This window comes from Hemibagrus wyckioides, linkage group LG09, assembly GCF_019097595.1.
Source record: "Hemibagrus wyckioides isolate EC202008001 linkage group LG09, SWU_Hwy_1.0, whole genome shotgun sequence".
NCBI lineage: Eukaryota > Metazoa > Chordata > Actinopteri > Siluriformes > Bagridae > Hemibagrus > Hemibagrus wyckioides.
In genome coordinates this window covers 19,032,542-19,051,835 of record NC_080718.1, presented here as the reverse complement: position 1 = coordinate 19,051,835, position 19,294 = coordinate 19,032,542, and the positions used below count along the sequence as shown (strand labels likewise).

At 36.0% G+C, this 19,294-nt stretch overlaps 1 protein-coding gene across 1 annotated transcript; it reads right to left on the bottom strand.

The window, feature by feature from the left end:
* Window positions 1–12,221: 12,221 nt before the first annotated feature.
* Window positions 12,222–19,051, bottom strand: LOC131359700 (protein TUNAR-like). Its single transcript, XM_058399746.1, has 2 exons — window positions 18,419–19,051; window positions 12,222–14,075 (listed from the first exon to the last, which is right to left on the bottom strand). Exons 1-2 carry the CDS (start codon window positions 18,488–18,490, stop codon window positions 13,890–13,892), a joined length of 258 nt encoding a protein of 85 aa, XP_058255729.1. The 5' UTR covers window positions 18,491–19,051; the 3' UTR covers window positions 12,222–13,889.
* Window positions 19,052–19,294: the final 243 nt, after the last annotated feature.

Sequence of the window (19,294 nt, the reverse complement as noted above, 5' to 3'; positions counted from 1 at the left end):
ATTCTCAAAGCAATCCATAAACAAGGCAGCAAGTCATCCTGTATGATGGCATTACTGGAAATCAACACAAGCACTGACACAGTACTTGAAACACAACACTGAATGTGCTCTATCTTCTTGACACACACTTCTATGCCTTGGTATCCAGCATGACATCAGTACATGATACATTGCCTGTCTGTTGATTTTTATTTTGTTTTACCCTGTTGAATTTGTCTACTTTAATAAAACCTTGCATTTGCATCCAAAACCCTGTCTGCACCATCTGAATGATTCGTTTATGGCAGAACTACAGAACAGAGGAAACACATTTATAGCCCACGTTTTGCTGATGTGATTAATGATAATGTACACACTGAGTGTGCACAATAAGACTGTGGCCAGAAAAAACACACACACACAAATCCTACATGCACAAGCACAGCACTTACCTGCACTAACACAGGTGTCTTCTTCTATAGTCTTTCCCAAAATGTAACCTAACACATAATAACTGCATCTCTTTTGCTATGAGTGGATGGCAGGGTTCTCCTTTCTAAGTTAAATAACTTTTCTAGATTTGTTTTACAACCCTGTATTGGTTATTGTTTCAGTTATGCCCCCATGGTTATAATAAATATAAGTATACATGGGTTAAATTTTTACTTTGTGCTTTCTTATCATTCAAAAATCTAATGCAGACAGTATAATTCAATCAAAGTGTGATTGAGCAACAGATCACATATATTTAGCAGGATCAGTGGTAAGGGGTTGCTGGCAGTATTTGTTTGGAGAGGTCATTTGGAGAAGGCCTTCCTACCTTAGGCCTCAGTGCAGTAACCACTCAATACAGAGGCACAACTCCTACATGGACAGCATTAACATGCAGGATAAATGACTTCAATTTTAAATAAATAAAAAGGATATAAGTATGTAATAGGTATGAATTACAGGAGTTATTTGATGATAGGAAGCTTCATGTTGATCATGAACTAGAATATGTACAAATTTCACAATTGCATGACAAAGCTAGAAATGACAATGGCAGATACGGCTAATTGTAACATAACATCATAACATTTATTCTAACATAAATTTAAATTACACTCTCAGTTATAGCTACATTTTACAACTATTCCATATCCAATAACATGTTACCATGCATGTTACCATATTACCACTGAGGCTTAGCTACAATTTTCTCCACTAGATGACAGCAGCAAGTTACTTAGCAAAACATTAGGATGAACACTGGAAATCTGGGATTTTTATTTATTTATTTATTTTTACAATTTTTACTTCATCAGATGTTTTTCTACTCTTGGGGGTTCCATGCACAACCCCTTTCAGAAGTGAGGGTTTAGTTATCCAAAGAACTCTTGAGAAACTATTAATGTACATACGCCTGGGTGTACATAGATTACATTTAATCTCTGTCATTAATTATTAAACAATATTTAAAAAAATATATATTATTTTGGGGAAAAAATAATTATAACCTTTTAGGGTTCTTTAATTGGCAGGTTTCTCGCTTTAGGAGGTTAATAACAATTTGTAGTTTGTGCAACACATTACCCAGATAAATTACCTTAAGGGAAAAAAAGGTCCTTCATGTGTTCTTTAGAGGTTTATTGTGTAATCTGAACGTTTCTTTGCTTCTTTGCTTCTTTGCTTCATGGTTCCTTCTTTGCTTCATGGTTCTGCTTAAAATCTTCATAAAATCTTCATGGTTCTGCTTAAAATCTTCAGTCTTTGACAGATCTCCTAGAAACTTTTGTATTTGTTGTCAGTTTGTCAGTTCCACCCACACCTTTACAAATTCATACATACAGTTATAAATCATAAGTCCAGATACACTATATTGCCAAAAGTATTCGCTCACCCATCCAAATAATCAGAATCAGGTGTTCCAATCACTTCCATGGCCACAGGTGTATAAAATCAAGCACCTAGGCATGCAGATTGTTTTTACAAACATTTGTGAAAGAATGGGTCGCTCTCAGGAGCTCAGTGAATTCCAGCGTGGAACTGTGATAGGATGCCACCTGTGCAACAAATCCAGTCGGGAAATTTCCTCGCTCCTAAATATTCCACAGTCAACTGTCAGCTGTATTATAAGAACGTGGAAGTGTTTGGGAACGACGGCAACTCAGCCACGAAGTGGTAGGCCACGTAAACTGACGGAGTGGGATGCTGAGGCGCATAGTGTGAAGAGGTCGCCAACTTTCTGTAGAGTCAATAGAACACCTTTGGGATGAATTAGAGCGGAGACTGAGAGCCAGGCCTTCTCGTCCAACATCAGTGTGTGACCCCACAAATGCGCTTCTGGAAGAATGGTCAAAAATTCCGATAAACACACTCTTAAACCTTGTGGACAGCCTTCCCAGAAGAGTTGAAGCTGTTATAGCTGCAAAGGGTGGACCGACGTCATATTGAACCCTATGGATTAGGAATGGGATGTCACTTAATTTCATATGCGAGTCAAGGCAGGTGAGCGAATACTTTTGGCAATATAGTGTATGACATACCTGCTGTGTATGGTATCAGACAATTAGTTCAATTAATTAGTAATTAAAATGCTCTTAATGACTTTTAATATGCTTTTTAAAAAAAAAAAAAATTGTCATTTGCTTTTTATAGTGTTTCTTTTTTAAATTGTCAAGCTGTGCACAGTGCAATGCTTAACTTCCTCCAACAAATACAGTGCTCAAGAAGTTAAGGGAACATTTAAATCACACATTGGATCTTGCTGAAAAAAATGTTAAGTTTATAAGTTGAAAATCTTTTCTTATAAAAGTGTATAATTTGTTGAGAGCAAACTGATGTGACAATAGTCGTTAGAAACCAAAATCAACAACATACTGAGCGCTGTATTCAAAATCACACTGAAAATGAAAGTAAAAAATTTAAATTACAGGCTGACTTGATGACATAATGTGAGTCAGAAGTTTGTATGGCCCTCATGTGCCTGTATGCACTCCATACAATGTCTGGGCATGCTCATGAAGAGATGGATGGTGTCTTGGGTGATCTGTTCCCAGACCTGGATCAGGACATCAGTGAACGACAGTCTGTGGTGGCTTCAGATGCTCTGATACATAACGTCCCAGAGGTTCTCAATTGGATTCAGGTCTGGGGAACCTCAGAGCCAGTTAATGGCATCAATGCATTCGTCCTTGTGACCAAACCTCCCTGTGATGGCACGTACGGATGTGCCATCCTAGAGGAGCTGGACTACCTGTGCAACCTGATTTGGTTGCAGTTTCTGCCTCATGCTGTAGTAATGACAAGGACCCAAACAAACCACAAAACTAGAGACAAATTGGTCAGCAAGTTTAAGGACAAGTATAAGGAATAATTGAGGCCACCAGCTGTAAAACCTTTTCCATTTTAGTGGTTGTCTTGCTGTTGCCTCTCAAGTGCCCCTGTAGTGACTTTCATTTGCTCCAAAGCAGGTGAAACTGATTCACAATCACTTATGCATCCTAACTAGACAGACTGATATCCTTGAAGTTTAACTTGCTTGGTGCTATACTGTCATGATTAGGTTTCCCTTAATTTTTTTTTCACTTCCAGATCATACTTACTTGCCTGTAATATTTCTGTAAGCAACAATTAAGATTTAAGTTAGCTGATGGATGACATTAGATGACCTTCACATGAATAGAAATGATCCTCATCAATTTATTTTCACATTCGGTTTCTCTGCACAGAGGACTTGCATGTTAAGAATAATGAATACATGTTACTTACTGATTAATTGTCTAACATCTCACTGTTAGTCAGAATATATAATTAAAACTCATCATGCATATATTCATGACCTCCTGGTCAAAATATGAAATATTGATTACTCTATGAACAACCAAAAAAAAAAAGGAAATGTTCCAGAAGAGGGCAGCAACTTACAAAATACATTTTCTCTAGTTCCCCTTTCCTCTGAGATTCTGTTAATTGCCAGTGAGGCTTGGTTGGACTGGTCTCTTCTTTGATGCTGTGAAATTTTGACACCCTCTTTCACATATAATATATACATCCAAGTGTGACACATTGGAAGAATGAGACCAACCTTATTACAGTATCACCTGTGTAATACTGTAAAACTTTGTCATACTTGTTAAACCCTATATTCCCTATATTAAGGTTTTTCCTCATCTATTTCCTGATCTCTGTGTGTATCTTTCCTCCCTGGTCCTAGGTGGAGCTGTATCCAATCTAAGAGTGTTGTGTGCTGGAGGATGGTTTATAAAAGAAAGAGAAAATGGACGGAGAGAGAGAGATCCTAATTTGTTTACCATGTGGTAAACTTGTTTGTACAGTAGGGTATATTGGCCTGTGTTCTTGTATTAAATATGGTAATAATGTCTGTTTTGAGTGTTTGTCACCCTGCCTGGAAGAGGCTAAGTACTTTTTTGTTGATTAGATTAGTTTTCTCTTGGAGCAGGGAGGCATGTTAAGAAAGCAAGTTGTGGTTTATTGGTCTTTCTTTTTTTATTTGTTTGTTTGAGCTAGTGCTGGGCTTAATTTGTTGTTTTTGGTGTTTGCTTACCTCTGGAAAAATAGGCTTTGATTTATGTTATTTTTACTTTGCTGTCATGCAGTGACTGTGCTATCTAATATACATATTTGTTAATATATTTGTTATTGGAAGGAAATCTAATGTGGGGTTGTTTGTGTTTTTTCTTGTCTTTTCATTTACCAAGTATATACCAAGTATCTTATTATCAGTACCAAGATAGTAACAGTAGTAGAAATGAAGCTTGGCTATGCAGAAACACAAGTATAGTGAAAGTGATGAATATATTGAATGTTAAACCTAAAATATTTCATCTAGCAATTAACTTTCATGAGCCCTGCTTTGCAAGTACAGTGCATTCTTTCTTAGCTCTGTAATTGTTTAATTATGCTATTCTGCAGGCTATGGATTTGTACTTGCTGTGTTTCAGGACTAGATTAGGCTATGATTGAGTTCTAAGCGAGAAAAACAGCAGGGTTTGTACAAGTAGACACTTACCTTCCATTGATTTTCTTTTGTAGAGAAACTTTAGCTCAGGAGTATACGTGCTGAGAGATCAGCCCTCCTGTAGCCATTTCTTTTCCCTTTTTTCTACCAAACATAATTGTGAGGAGTAAACAGAAGCCCTTCCTGCTTTGTTTCTCTCTGCATGGTTGCAGTCAGCTCTTGTGTACAGTGGGATCCTGTCATATATTTTTCTACATGATCACTGTTGAAGTGAAAGCCACTGAACAGTACCTTATACAACACCTAGCATGACTTTAAATAGCTTCAGTTATTTCAGTCTCTGAATTATTTCAGTCCCCCCCCACAAAAACACAAAAACTAATGGCATCATGCATTAAAACAGATGCCAGGTTAAAGGAAAAAACAGTGACTTATGCTGTTGGGGACATTTTGCTGTCATGGTTTTGTGTTTACTTGTCCCTTAGTACGATTTTATTTTAAAACCAAAAGGTAGGCTTTATGTTTGTCCTATGATGAATCATTTCTATCCTGATAGAAGTGCCCACTTACAGGATGACATGCCCCTATAAGCAGGGCACAAGGGCTTACTGTATGATTAGATGAGTAGAAAATATATGCTGGATATCATTTGAAACCAACTGAACACCTGTGAGAGACTGTCTGAGAAAGACAGCACTCTCTACTGACATCATCAAAGCTCCAATTGAGGGAATATCTTCATCCCACCAGTATAGCTGCAGATACTTAAAATATATGCTAAGGTGCACTGAAGCTGTTTTGACAGCTTGTGGCCCAACAGACTTTTTATCCTTTAATTTGTTGCACATCTATATGTTGGATACACACACACACACACACACACATATATATATATATATATAAATATATATATATATATATATATATATATATATAGTATATATATATATATATATATATATATATATACACTATATTGCCAAAAGTATTCGCTCACCCATCCAAATAATCAGAATCAGGTGTTCCGATCACTTCCATGGCCACAGGTGTATAAAATCAAGCACCTAGGCATGCAGACTGTTTTTACAAACATTTGTGAAAGAATGGGTCGCTCTCAGGAGCTCAGTGAATTCCAGCATGGAACTGTGATAGGATGCCACCTGTGCAACAAATCCAGTCGTGAAATTTCCTCGCTCCTAAATATTCCACAGTCAACTGTCAGCTGTATTATAAGAACGTGGAAGTGTTTGGGAACGACAGCAACTCAGCCACGAAGTGGTAGGCCACGTAAACTGACGGAGCGGGGTCAGCGGATGCTGAGGCGCATAGTGCGAAGAGGTCGCCAACTTTCTGCAGAGTCAATCGCTACAGACCTCCAAACTTCATGTGGCCTTCAGATTAGCTCAAGAACAGTGCGCAGAGGGCTTCATGGAATGGGTTTCCATGGCCGAGCAGCTGCATCCAAGCCATACATCACCAAGTGCAATGCAAAGCGTCGGATGCAGTGGTGTAAAGCACGCCGCCACTGGACTCTAGAGCAGTGGAGACGCATTCTCTGGAGTGACGAATCGCGCTTCTCCATCTGGCAGTCTGATGGACGAGTCTGGGTTTGGCGGTTGCCAGGAGAACGGTACTTGTCTGACTGCATTGTGCCAAGTGTAAAGTTTGGTGGAGGGGGGATTATGGTGTGGGGTTGTTTTTCAGGAGCTGGGCTCGGCCCCTTAGTTCCTGTGAAAGGAACTCTGAATGCTTCAGCATACCAAGACATTTTGGACAATTCCATGCTCCCAACTTTGTGGGAACAGTTTGGAACTGGCCCCTTCCTCTTCCAACATGACTGTGCACCAGTGCACAAAGCAAGGTCCATAAAGACATGGATGACAGAGTCTGGTGTAGATGAACTTGACTGGCCTGCACAGAGTCCTGACCTCAACCCCATAGAACACCTTTGGGATGAATTAGAGCAGAGACTGAGAGCCAGGCCTTCTCGTCCAACATCAGTATGTGACCTCACAAATGCGCTTCTGGAAGAATGGTCAAAAATTCCCATAAACACACTCCTAAACCTTGTGGACAGCCTTCCGAGAAGAGTTGAAGCTGTTATAGCTGTAAAGGGTGGATTATGGATTAGGAATGGGATGTCACTTAAGTTCATATGCGAGTCAAGGCAGGTGAGCGAATACTTTTGGCAATATAGTGTATATATATATGCCTAATATTATGTTGGTCCCCCTCATGCTGCCAAAACAGCCCTGACCCATCATGCACTGTGTATTCTGACACCTTTCTATCAGAACCAGCATTAAATTCTTCAGCAATTTGAGCAACAGTAGCTCATCTGTTGGATTGGATCACATGGGCCAGCCTCCACTCCCCACATGCATTAATGAGCCTTGGTCACCCATGACCCTGTCACTGGTTCACCACTGTTCCTACCTTAGATACTGACCACTGCAGACTGGGAACACTCCACAAGAGTTGCAGTTTTGGAGATGCTCTGATCCAGTCGTCTAGCCATCACAATTAGGCTCTTGTCAAACTCGCTCAAATCCTTACGCTTGCCTATTTTTCCTACATACATACATACATACATACATACATACATACATACATACATACATACATACATACACTCAAGGTTACTAAAAAGATCTTAAGAGGAGAGTTAAGGGTCTACTTGGCAGACATTATGCCAGTACATTTAGATGCAACGACTAGAATGACTTGATGATGCAACAACTTTTAAACTATTAGCTAAAACTAGAAATAGCTAAAAATAGAATTTATAATAACACACAATGATATGCAACTGATACTTTAATGATGATGATCTTAATTTTTTTTTTTAGTACTAGTGTGACTAGGTTTGGAAGAGGATTTATAAAGATTGAGAACTGACCTATTGAACAGTTAAAGAACCAGTCTTTTATAATCTTAATCTGAACCACAGTATGTCTCAGACATGTCTCTGGAGTTATTTTCACTTTCATTGCAATGTACATTCGATTTAGCAAGATGTTCTACTTCTGCATTGAGTTTTTTGTGTTTGTTCTCCCCTTCTGCTGTTGTGAGAGCAGACATTTTGTGCTCATCCAGTGAATCTTATTCGAACTTTTCTCTTTCAACATGTACTGTTTGACTTTAAAATATTCAATTGTACAAGAGTAATGATTTATAATCCCAATGTCTGTGGTCTCCCAAAAGAGGGTGGGCTCCCTTTTGAGTCTGGTTCATCTTTAGGTTTCTTTCAGGGAGTTTTCCTTTGCCACTGTTGCCTCTAGTTGGCTCATTGGAGATCTAAATCTGTATCTGAATTTCAAATGTGAAATTGTGAAAATGTCTGGTAAAACTGAATTACAAATAAATTGAATTCTGTGGTTTTAATTACCAGGTTTAAACCTTAATTATCTAACTGAGATAACTTTAAATGTGTATGAGGTAATGATTTAAGATTTAACAGCAAAAACTAAAGTGACTTAATTATCTTGTTGTGCCACAACACTGTGCCAATATTAAGAAGTGCCTGTAATCAACCGTGGTCCAAATATCGCTTAGGATCTTCCCTATAATAATGCACGCAGGTTTCTTACGCATTTCTAAAAGCCTCCTCCTTCCCTCACATTGGAAGAGTGCAATTTAGTCAAGGTCACTTGTTTCAGTTTTAATGGATCCGTTTTAGACTGAGGCAGATGTGCCCATGTGATGGGGCTGCCAGATCCTCTTTCACTGCTGTAGCTGTCATCATCAGTCAAAGCCTTTCCAGTTCTGTGGCGAGGGCATGTAAGATACCCACACAGATGTTCCTGAAGAGCTTCTTAATCTTAAAGGAAAGTGTGTGATGCACTGCTGGATGAGATTCACTGTCTTTCAGTAAATATACCATTATTTAAAAATAAATGTACCAAAATGTACCAAATGTTATTTCAATTAAATGCACTGTTATATGGCTCAAATTTAAATAAAATGCTTGCACTGGACTTGTAAAGCCTATTAATCTTTAAAATTTTACACAGCAAATTTGCTTGATCCTTACCCCTTCCTTTACTTAAAATTTTAATGACTCTCAGTCTTTAGATTCATACTCCCTGAAATGATTTAAGGTGCTAATTTAAGCAGTAACACAAAAACATGGACTAGCATGCCAGCCTGTCCTTTTAGAGGGAATTCAGTTAATATGAAGTCTTTTTTTATTGCAATTTTACATTTTATTGGCATTTGTTTTGCAGTAATACAACAAATCTTAACTTCATTAAATGAGCTAAGGCGTCTTTTGTAATTGATGTAGATTTTGTAGACCATCAGAAATCACTCCAGTAAACTAGACATTTTTACAGCATCTTCGATTTTCATAAATAGCTTATTAATGTTAATTCTGGGTTATTATCCTATTTCACAAAGTCCCAGCTATCCATGTCACACACAGAACTCATTAATGATATATATATTTCAGGATTTAACATTCAGCTGCAATACAATGCAGTTTGTTATCCACAATGATGCCTGGCTTTGAGTTCCACATGTACAGATACCAACATCTCCTATAGTTAGCAGTGACTTCTAGGTGAATCAGACATGATATAATTTAATATCAATTACATGATATAATTTAAAGAATGATTCCTTTGTGTTTACATAACACCTACATAAAAAAGCATATCTTTTACATTTCACTCCAATGTCATCATCCAAACAGGATTAAAAAAGGCTGTGTAACATCCAACCAGACTTATTAATCAGATTTGCTTCATCCATGTCTATTCTTTTTCTTTCTCCTTTATGTAAAAGTCAGGATTTGTCATGGGTGTCAGCATCGCTCTAGTTACGATCACAGGATTTATTGCAATGCTTGAATAGATGTTGAGGGCAGTAGAAATGTGTGCATGCCCTGTGAAATTTATGAGAGGTGCTTGACTCTCACAGAAACCATTTCACTCTGTTAACTCTGCCAGAGAAAGTCATCGCCCAAACTGTAATATGCTTCTGGAGGACCTGGCTGTACTTGTTGGCCAGGTAGAGCGTAGATTGTAAAATCAGCTTCTTCTAAAACAAACTTGAGTTACAGCACATTCTAGATCTACGTAACCAATGGAATAAGATAAGCAGCAACTATAAATAGTCATAGATACTTATATTATGTAGACAGAATCATCTCAGTTGCTGATTAAAACATCTAGAATATCATTTGATGGGAAAACGTGGAATCAGCCTAAATTGTGTGTTGTCTACATCTGCATAATGGTTCTGGGAGAAGATGTTTTTAATTACAGATATGAATAGAAACTTTGTATTTGCATTTGTTTGTTAGTTATGTGCTTAATTACAAGAAAAAGCTTCTTGAGCTAAGCTGTGAATGAGAACTGAACTACAGAGAAGTCGCTTTGAAACCTTAATTGCTCATCAGATGGAATAAACAAGCAGATTTGTATTGCTTTTTTTTTATGTGACATATGGTTTTAAGAAACTCAACAGCAAATGTTTGCCATTCTTTTAGTGGATAAGCCAAATATAATACTTAATTATGTACTCGTCGTCTAAATGGAGGAAAAATAATTTGCACTACTGTAAAGCATCACAACAACCTTTTTCACTGACTTTGATTTTTAGAAACTCTGCAATATACAACCGCACACGTGTCCATTTCAACAATAGGGAGTTGGTCAGTATAACAAAGTTAAGCAGTCCAGAACAAAATGACCAAAAGCAATATTTTTATCTACGCTGCACAGTTGTATTTTGGCAAAGCACAATAAAAAGCTGATGGGTCTCCTGGTTTATAGATGCTTCACTAAAAATTCATGCAAGTTTAAATTCTCATGCTGTTTTATTCATGTTGAGAAAGCCAGATTTATGTGTATTTAACACATAGCCTATTCTTATGGATCTAATTTCCAATGGACCAGCAATCTATGTTAAAAAAAAGATATTAGAAAATGAATACATCTGTGAAGATACACATTGAGATAGAATGACTTCCTGTTTAAGGTATATTCCTGCCTGGTGCCAAGTGTCCTTGTTTTATCATTTTAAATCTGTTACTGACCATTGAATGAACCAATGCAGAGAAAAAAAATGTATCCAATAAGTTGTCTATAGTTTAGTTAAATGACCAGCTAATTAGTAATGCTTTGGCAAAGAGATAAAATCAGATCTACACAATTTCCCACTACAAACATAGTCGCCAACATGAAATTTGCTGCATATGCAACAAGAAATTAGAACAGGATTTAAAAGTTACATTCTTAGGGAAAAAAATATGATGTTGGTTTTTTGCTTTCTAAAGGGATCCTTTCTGATGAGGAAACTCTCTGTTGTATGGCATAAGGTGCAAGTATAAGGTAGAGCCAAAATAGAGCTTAAAATAGAACTTCTGTATTTCCCATGTCCTGAGCAGCATTACGCTGGAATCCTGATCACTGGCCACTCAGTAGCCAAGTTACTAGGTAGAAAAGTTAATGTTAGTTTTGTTAATTTTTATGCTTTTTTGACAATGTTTTGCATTTTGAAGATGTTCCTTTTGTATTCATTTATTCTAGTGTGCAATAAACATGCATGTATTTATTACTTAGTACAGATAATGAGAATGTGAAGGTCTGTATTTAGTTTTATCTCCGTAGTCTTTTTCTAGATAGATTTGATAAAAATAACAGATCTACTGCATTGGCTTTGACTCCACTTGTTCAGGAACCCTGATCAGGATAACACAATTGCTGAAGTCTGATAAATGAATGATTAAATAAGCAATTGAATACAATTGATAATCAGTTATTAATTATTTACACCGATGGACATGGTGGGGATGGTAGGTTCATATTTGTTCTCTCTATGCACTGAACCGAAGCTAAGCATCTGCATGCTCCTGTAAAACTGACTGAATGCCTGCTCCTGGGCTCAACTGAATTTATTCAGCTGGGAATCTTCAAATAACATTGTTTGTTTGGTTCACTGCCTAATCTCTGAAATTCACATACAAGAGTTAAGCTGTTTTTTAGTATGCCATTTTCCTCATCTCTTTCCATCTCTCTGTGTCATTTTGTCCAAACAGGATTATTCCACTTGGCCACAGATAGTGGGGAATTCTAATGAAGGCCAAAATTATTCTGACACACGTGTGACCTAAATGATAAGAGAAAAGAGAGTTATGTAGTTTCAGCTTCATTGCTGTTACTACATTGCTATGAATGCATTTTTCTATTTTACTTTAGTTCAAATCAGATAGAAATCTGACTTGATGCATGTATATATTACAGAAAAAGTCACATTCATATCAGCATGCCTTGGTATGGCTATAATACAAACCATTGAATAAAGGAAATGAGAAGCATAACAAATAACATTCATAATTGAAGACTATATTTTTTACTAAATGTAGCTGGCTTTAATGTTGCTACATAAACGGATACACCACCATCATTCAGAAAATTTGACTGTCTCATTTCACAAGTATTGTAAAATTAGGTGTAGTTGTAGGAAAATGTATGAAAATTTGTCCATAAAAGAGAACATGGTCTGAATATTTGTTTTCTATATTGAAACAAAATTTGTTCGAATCAAGACAAATCAAATCAATTTTTGTTTTCAGTTTAAAGACTGTGTGCTCACTGTATTTTTAAAACAATTCTAATTTGAAAAAATTACAAAGTACAATTTGTTTTTAATTTTTTACAATGCCGTACTGCAATTAGTGCAACATTGGTAAATGAACATAACACTACAAACACCCATGTGGCTTAATCAGTAGAATAAGCTATAAGTGACAAAAATCCATGAAAGCTGAGAGAATTTGGAGACGAGTAAATGACTCTTACTGAAACACAGGCACTTCATTAATTGACAAATGACTTTCATATAAGAAGAACATGCAGACGTAATGTATATACATTCATTTGGCAAAGATGTTCTATAACATTGTGCTTTTGCTATCAATGTGTGTTGCACAATAGTTATGTGTGTTAACTGGTCTGAAGGACATTTTCTATAGAAAAGAGGTTTTGGATGAAATTTAATGACTTTCATTCATTTGTTTTATTTGCCACAGTTCTATGGAAATATTTGTAAGTATTAGTTTAAAGCAGGATTATTTTGTTTGTAAAGATATGCCTTACCAAGGAGAACAATATAGACTTGTGTCTGCATAGGAAGTAGCTGAAATGCAGACATGGATATGGAAATAATGTTTTTCAATTAAGGCAATGTATACTATGGTGTATACATTGAATGATATTACACAGTTAAGTAGAGTTAGACAAAATAATGCACTTTGCTTTATAGTTAAATTTCAATAGTGCATTTCAGTGTTCACATACACAGTTTATCTTGCTTGGGTTTTCCCTGTCCTACAGAATCTGCATCAATTTAACCTATATATATATAAATTTGCCACACTTTCTGCTAAAAAATTCAGTTACCTTCAGTAGAATCAAGCTTTACTTCAGAACAATGAACATTGTTAATGCCAAACTTATCAAGCTACTGCAAGATATCATCATAAACATATTATTAAAAATGGTATAGCAAACATCCTGAAATTATAACACTACCAAGTGACAAGATTTAATCAAGGTTAACAACATACTTGTTTTAAAAAATTTGTGTAAAATTTGTAAATTCCTGAAAAGGAGTCCTGTACATTAACTCACTTTTAGCTTTCATTAATATCACACCAGGATTCTCATTAATACGTTGTGAACTGTACTAGACAACACACTGGAGAAAGTAGTAAATATTTACAAATAGTAAAGTTCTCATTGATGTCCTCTGATGCAGACAGTAAGAGAATCGCTGCGCCAGGGTCTTTTCTTGAGTCTCTGGAGGACACTGACATTGTATTTTCCACACAGTCTGAGATGTCTGTGAGCTTTCTGGTAGTCAGTAATGTGATTTTCCAGACTGAACATTTTGACATGAAGCACTGTTTAGTTCCTGTTGCTCCACACGGCAGTACTGTAGTTTACAGTGTTGTGTAGATGTACACGAAGATGATCACAACCAAGTTGAGGATCGTCCCAATAATGCCTAGCATGGCTAAAATGGTTTCCTCCTTGCTTTCCTTGTCTTGAATTCCTTTTTCCTCATCACCATGAGAAGTGTTTACCATTTTCTCTGAAGTAGTCTGCAGTTGCCTTCTCAGACTAATCTATTAAAGAAAAAACACAAAGACTGAGCATCAGTAAACCATGTCAAGAGTACAGAATGCTAACACACTGAAGAAGGTGTACTTTTGTCAAAAAAAAATAAAAAATCATACACACATAGTAAAGGCTAATGAATTACTTTCTCCAGGGCTTTTTAATTAATTGCTTCTCCACTTGTGAGTGCTGATGATTTACATTAATGGTCTCTTCACTGACATTTAACACATTGTTAAGATGAATAAAAAAGCATTAATACATCATAATTCATGTTATTTTCTTAAATAATAAACCACATTATCAACACCTGCATTAACTGAACCAACAACTGGCAAAATTCAGAACTGGCCTCAAGACCAGAATTCCATGTTGAGATCAATATTTAGAAAAATTCTGAAATTGATATGAACTTATTATGAATTATTTTAAGGTACTTAATTGAATATTAGTTAATAGTCAGTTAATACCGGTGCTGTTAATATTTTTTAAGTAAAAAAGTCAAATATTACTTATGATGAAGTTTATAATTTGTGTTAGTCTGTTATTCACTGCAGTAAATAAAGTTAATTAAAAGTTTATGTTTCTGTGTAACTAACAATTATGTTTAGCAAGAAGGCTGTCATGAACTACTCATCATTTAATGACTTAAAGTGCTTCCAGATTATATGACTCTAACTTCTTCCTTCAACATCTAATGATGTGTGATTGATTTTTGGACAGATAAGAAAATAAAAATAAATAAAGAGCAACTGTATGCTTTAAATAGAGCACAATACAGTGAGACATCATTTCTAACCAATTTTAAAATTCTGTTTTTTAACTGGACCTGGGAATTTATTATGTTTCATTTTTATTGTTGGTGCTGCACAGAAACAGCTATTATTATTTTTTTTCCAATAAATTGTAAAAAAAAAAAGACCAATTTAATCAGTATCAGAAATCAGTTAAGTACTGCTCCTGCTCAGCTGTTTCGTGCATGCTGCTCAGGTTTTCTTAAAGCTTTTACAGTTTGATGATTTATTCAAGGCCAAGGAAAAGATTTTTCATCAAAAATATATTAATTTCCATCGTCCACTGAATAATATATGCTCAGTGGCTGAATATGTTTTGGAACAAAAAAAAAAAAATTGAATATGCATGCACTGTTTCTTTATCAGTTCTTGGGGGTAAAAAGTTTACAATTCTTAAAGTGATTACTTCCATACACTTATTTGTCCTTGGCAACCTTGAAAGTGTGTATGTAATATGTTGCTGGAATATACAATTTAGAATATACAGTTTATTAGAGCCCTTGGATGCTTAGACTGTTTGCATGAATTGCTGGACTTTGACTTTTATAGCAGTTTACTGGAGAAATTATTTTAGGCTATTTTAATTATGACTGACACACAAAGTGGTGTATTGAAAACAAGAATGTCTGCTCGCTCAGTTCACCATGTCTTTTCAGTAAATGCAAAAACATGGATCATTGTCTGATTTTATTATCTTACAGAATCTGGAAATCCAAAAGCACTTTCTGAATAATTCAAATACAGTCCTTATGTTCATAATCTAAGGTTTCACCAGCAAACACATATCTTCTGAATTCCTCCACTACTTCTTGACTTTCCCACAGGCAAAATTTTGAGAAACAGTGCAGATGCTTAGGAACTCTTTCCCCCTGATGATCATGTGTATTTAACATTCAGTTTACATTTCATGTAGCATCAATCAAAGTGTCAGTTCAGAATCTGGTTTATTTTGTGGTTTGTGATGGAAGCGGTTGTTAACTATAATTAACACACACACACACACACACACACACACAGTAATTGATGCCTTAAATAATCTATGGTGAGATTTGGTCATATTTGTTAACCTGTAGCTTTTGCCATATTTATTAAAAATGCAAATGGTTATAAGACATGGAGCATGTCAACTTTTTATATATATTTTATATATATTCAGTTATGTGACAAGAAGCTGATGTGCCCTTTTAGAAGCTGCTTTGATTATTATAGCATTTCTTGGTAGGTAACATTCAGAGATAATTGTTTTGATTAATTTCTAATACAGTTCTTTTATTGTATTTATTTATTATCCAGCAAGTGGAGAGTTTTTTCCACGATAGCATTGCTCTGTCCTAGGGCATGTCGGGGGCGATGGACTCGGCTGGCCATAAACTGTATAGTTCTTTTGTTTGCAGCAATAGATATAATATAATATAATATATAACTTTTATTAAAAAATCTGTTTAGGACAGATTTATAGTGTGCATAAAACTGTGCTTTTTTATTTTTATTTTTTAATTTTTTTAAATGACCAATGGCATTACTTTACAATAAGATCATGCTAAGTTGATTCCTCACATGGATGGACCAGACAATCATGGACTGAATTAAAAGAAATGAATTAATTGAATTTGACAAGATGTAAATTTTTCTGTCTCTTAAAACTCTCGCATTGCACACTGAGATCTGTCCTTAAAGTCGTCATATCACACCGTATGATTGTTGCTTGATAAAACTGATTAAACTTTGTTAAACAAATTGTTAAACATATAACTCAGTATGAACTTAAGTTAAATGCAACTACAATTAGAATACCAATCCTTTGTCTGAATCACCAAGGTACTGAATCCTACCTAATATTGCACTATGTAATAATAATAATAATAATAATAACAATAACAATAACAATAACAATAACAATAACAATAATAATAACCCTTCATATTTGGCTTGGTAATTTGACTTACTACTTCTGGTAATTTAACTTACTACTTCTGCACTAAAACAAATTTTGCAATGTTGACCATTAATTACTCTCAGTAATTAATCTCAGATGAACCACAAATTAACTAACATATAATGATAAACCCATATAGCAAACTTCAGACAAGTGAGTTTATAATAAAGCACTGTTTGTTTCATGCATGACAGACTTTTTTTCTACAATAATAATAATACAAATGAAGCTTGCATATGCTGAATCATGTTTCTGGAAACAATTGGGAGAAACAAGCGCAGGGAAGAACCATGCAATGTTGTAGTTAATATTTCTGCTCATCTAAACTCCATGTATTTCCATGTACCAGGTAGTTTCTTATTTCCTTTTTAATGAGTATCAACTGAGAAACAGCAACGAAACAATGATTTTCTAGATTAGTCATTGGAAATCTTGGGAAACTGAACATTAAAAACATTATACTGATGATCAGGGTGATAAATGCCAAAAAATGGCTGGCAAAACAACAATCTTCCACCTTTCCACCTCACAAGTTTCTCAATGTGTTTACCTTGGTTTTAGCTAAGGCAGGTAAAGATTAAATAAGTAACTTGTTTGAAAATTGTATTTACTTCATTAATAGATTTCTTAACAGATTTGGAAACAGTGATGCTAATTATGAACCATATGTTTCACAAAGAAATAAATAGGAAGGAAAATAATACACACATTTCATATATACATATAAAAAGCATTGGTAAAAGACTGCTAAGAATAAACTTGTTTTCCCCACCTTTATGAATGGTATGACATGCTTCAGGAGAGGCTGAACCTGTAAAGCAATTCCCCGAAAAGAGGAACAGATCTGTGCACCAAACCTATCACTGTTGGAGAATATTGGGGACAAAAAGAGCATGACGGAAAAAAAATGACAAACCTGGAAAAACATAGGCCGAATGGATTTTTCTGGAGCACTGAGGTGTAACATTTGTTGCCACCTGGATATTTCTGTGCATATCGAATGTCTCAGGACAATAACCTGCTCTGTCAGGAAAAGTTGTTCTCGGCATTGGTTTAAAATGGAATGAAAATAAACAACACCCAATATATTAGATATGCATACATGTATCTCTCTCTCTCTCTCTTTCTCTGTCTCTCTCTCTCTCTCTCTCTCTCTCTCTCTCTCTCTCTCTCCCTCTCTCCAACACACACACACACACACACACAAAAAACTCCCACAGTTTTCTGCAGTTCAAAGAATCTGTATCTGTATAATGACCTTAAAAAAGTTTTCTGATATACAAATTTGGCGGTATAAATATATTATTATAATAGTGTGATTGCAATTTTAAGATGCTCATACAGTAACTAACAGCTCACTGCTTGGCTTTCAAATAAATGGGCAACAATATTACATCAATAAAACGAAACCAGTTATATTTTTATTTATTTATTTATTTATTTATTTCGAATGATTTCATACATAATTTATATTAGTTTTGTGTTTTACACAATGTGATCAGTGACACAAGTTACATTTAGTTGCGAGTCATCACTTTGGCTTGATTGTACTTGTACATTTAATGAGCAGGCATGGAGTCTTCAGCCTAAACATGTCGTGACAGAATGTATTCGCTCTTACCTTGCACCGCATCAGGAGGAACATAGCATTGGGCATGCTGGGGGGGATTGCCTTCTTGGATTGTGAAGACATCCTAGGCAACTAAAACACAAGTTAACTCCACTCATTCTGTATCTGTGAAGAGGTTCCAGTGTTAAAGAGCTTGTCCACTTTCAGAGTCCCAGTTTTTGGTTGCTTCCCAGTGCAGATCTGTAATTTCCTGTCCTGTTTCATTTCACTTGTGCTTGTGTTTAGCTGTCATCAGTTTCTTTAGCACAGCTTGCATCCTTTTCTTCATCATTTCTTCTTCTTCTTCTTCTTCTTCTTCTTCTTCTTCTTCTTCTTCTTTTTGTGAGATAAATCTGAGTTAAAGATAATTTAAAGCAAGTGACTGAGTGGAAACGATGCCCAGAATGATCTCTCTTGTTTTAATCTGCTCTGTCTTCATTAACAAGTCAGAGAAAGTCTTTTCTTTTTTCCATGGCACCGACACATAGTTAAAACTTCAATCCAAATTGCTTTTCTCTCGCATAACTAAGTGTTTCAGACTACACTCAGTGTCCGTGACTTGAGCATCAAAACTAAGAGACTAGTTCAGTCACTTTAAGAACCAGAGAGCAAGAGGATGAAGAGAGTAAAGAAGAGTGACAGAGTAAATCGTCCTCCTGCGTGATGTGCCGTGAGCTGTGTGAAGAGCGTGTGTTGTTGAGGAAAGTGTAGCTCCGGCGCTGACGCTCCTGCTGCTACACTCCAAAGGCAGCCGGCATCCCCAGCTCCCTCTGCTGTGCATATCAATGCAGCCTGGGGTTGCCTGGCAACAAACGCAGGAGAGCCACGGAAAACCCGGGGATGCGAAGTGTGTGTGACAGCGGGGTGTGTGATGAGGGGGAGGGTCTC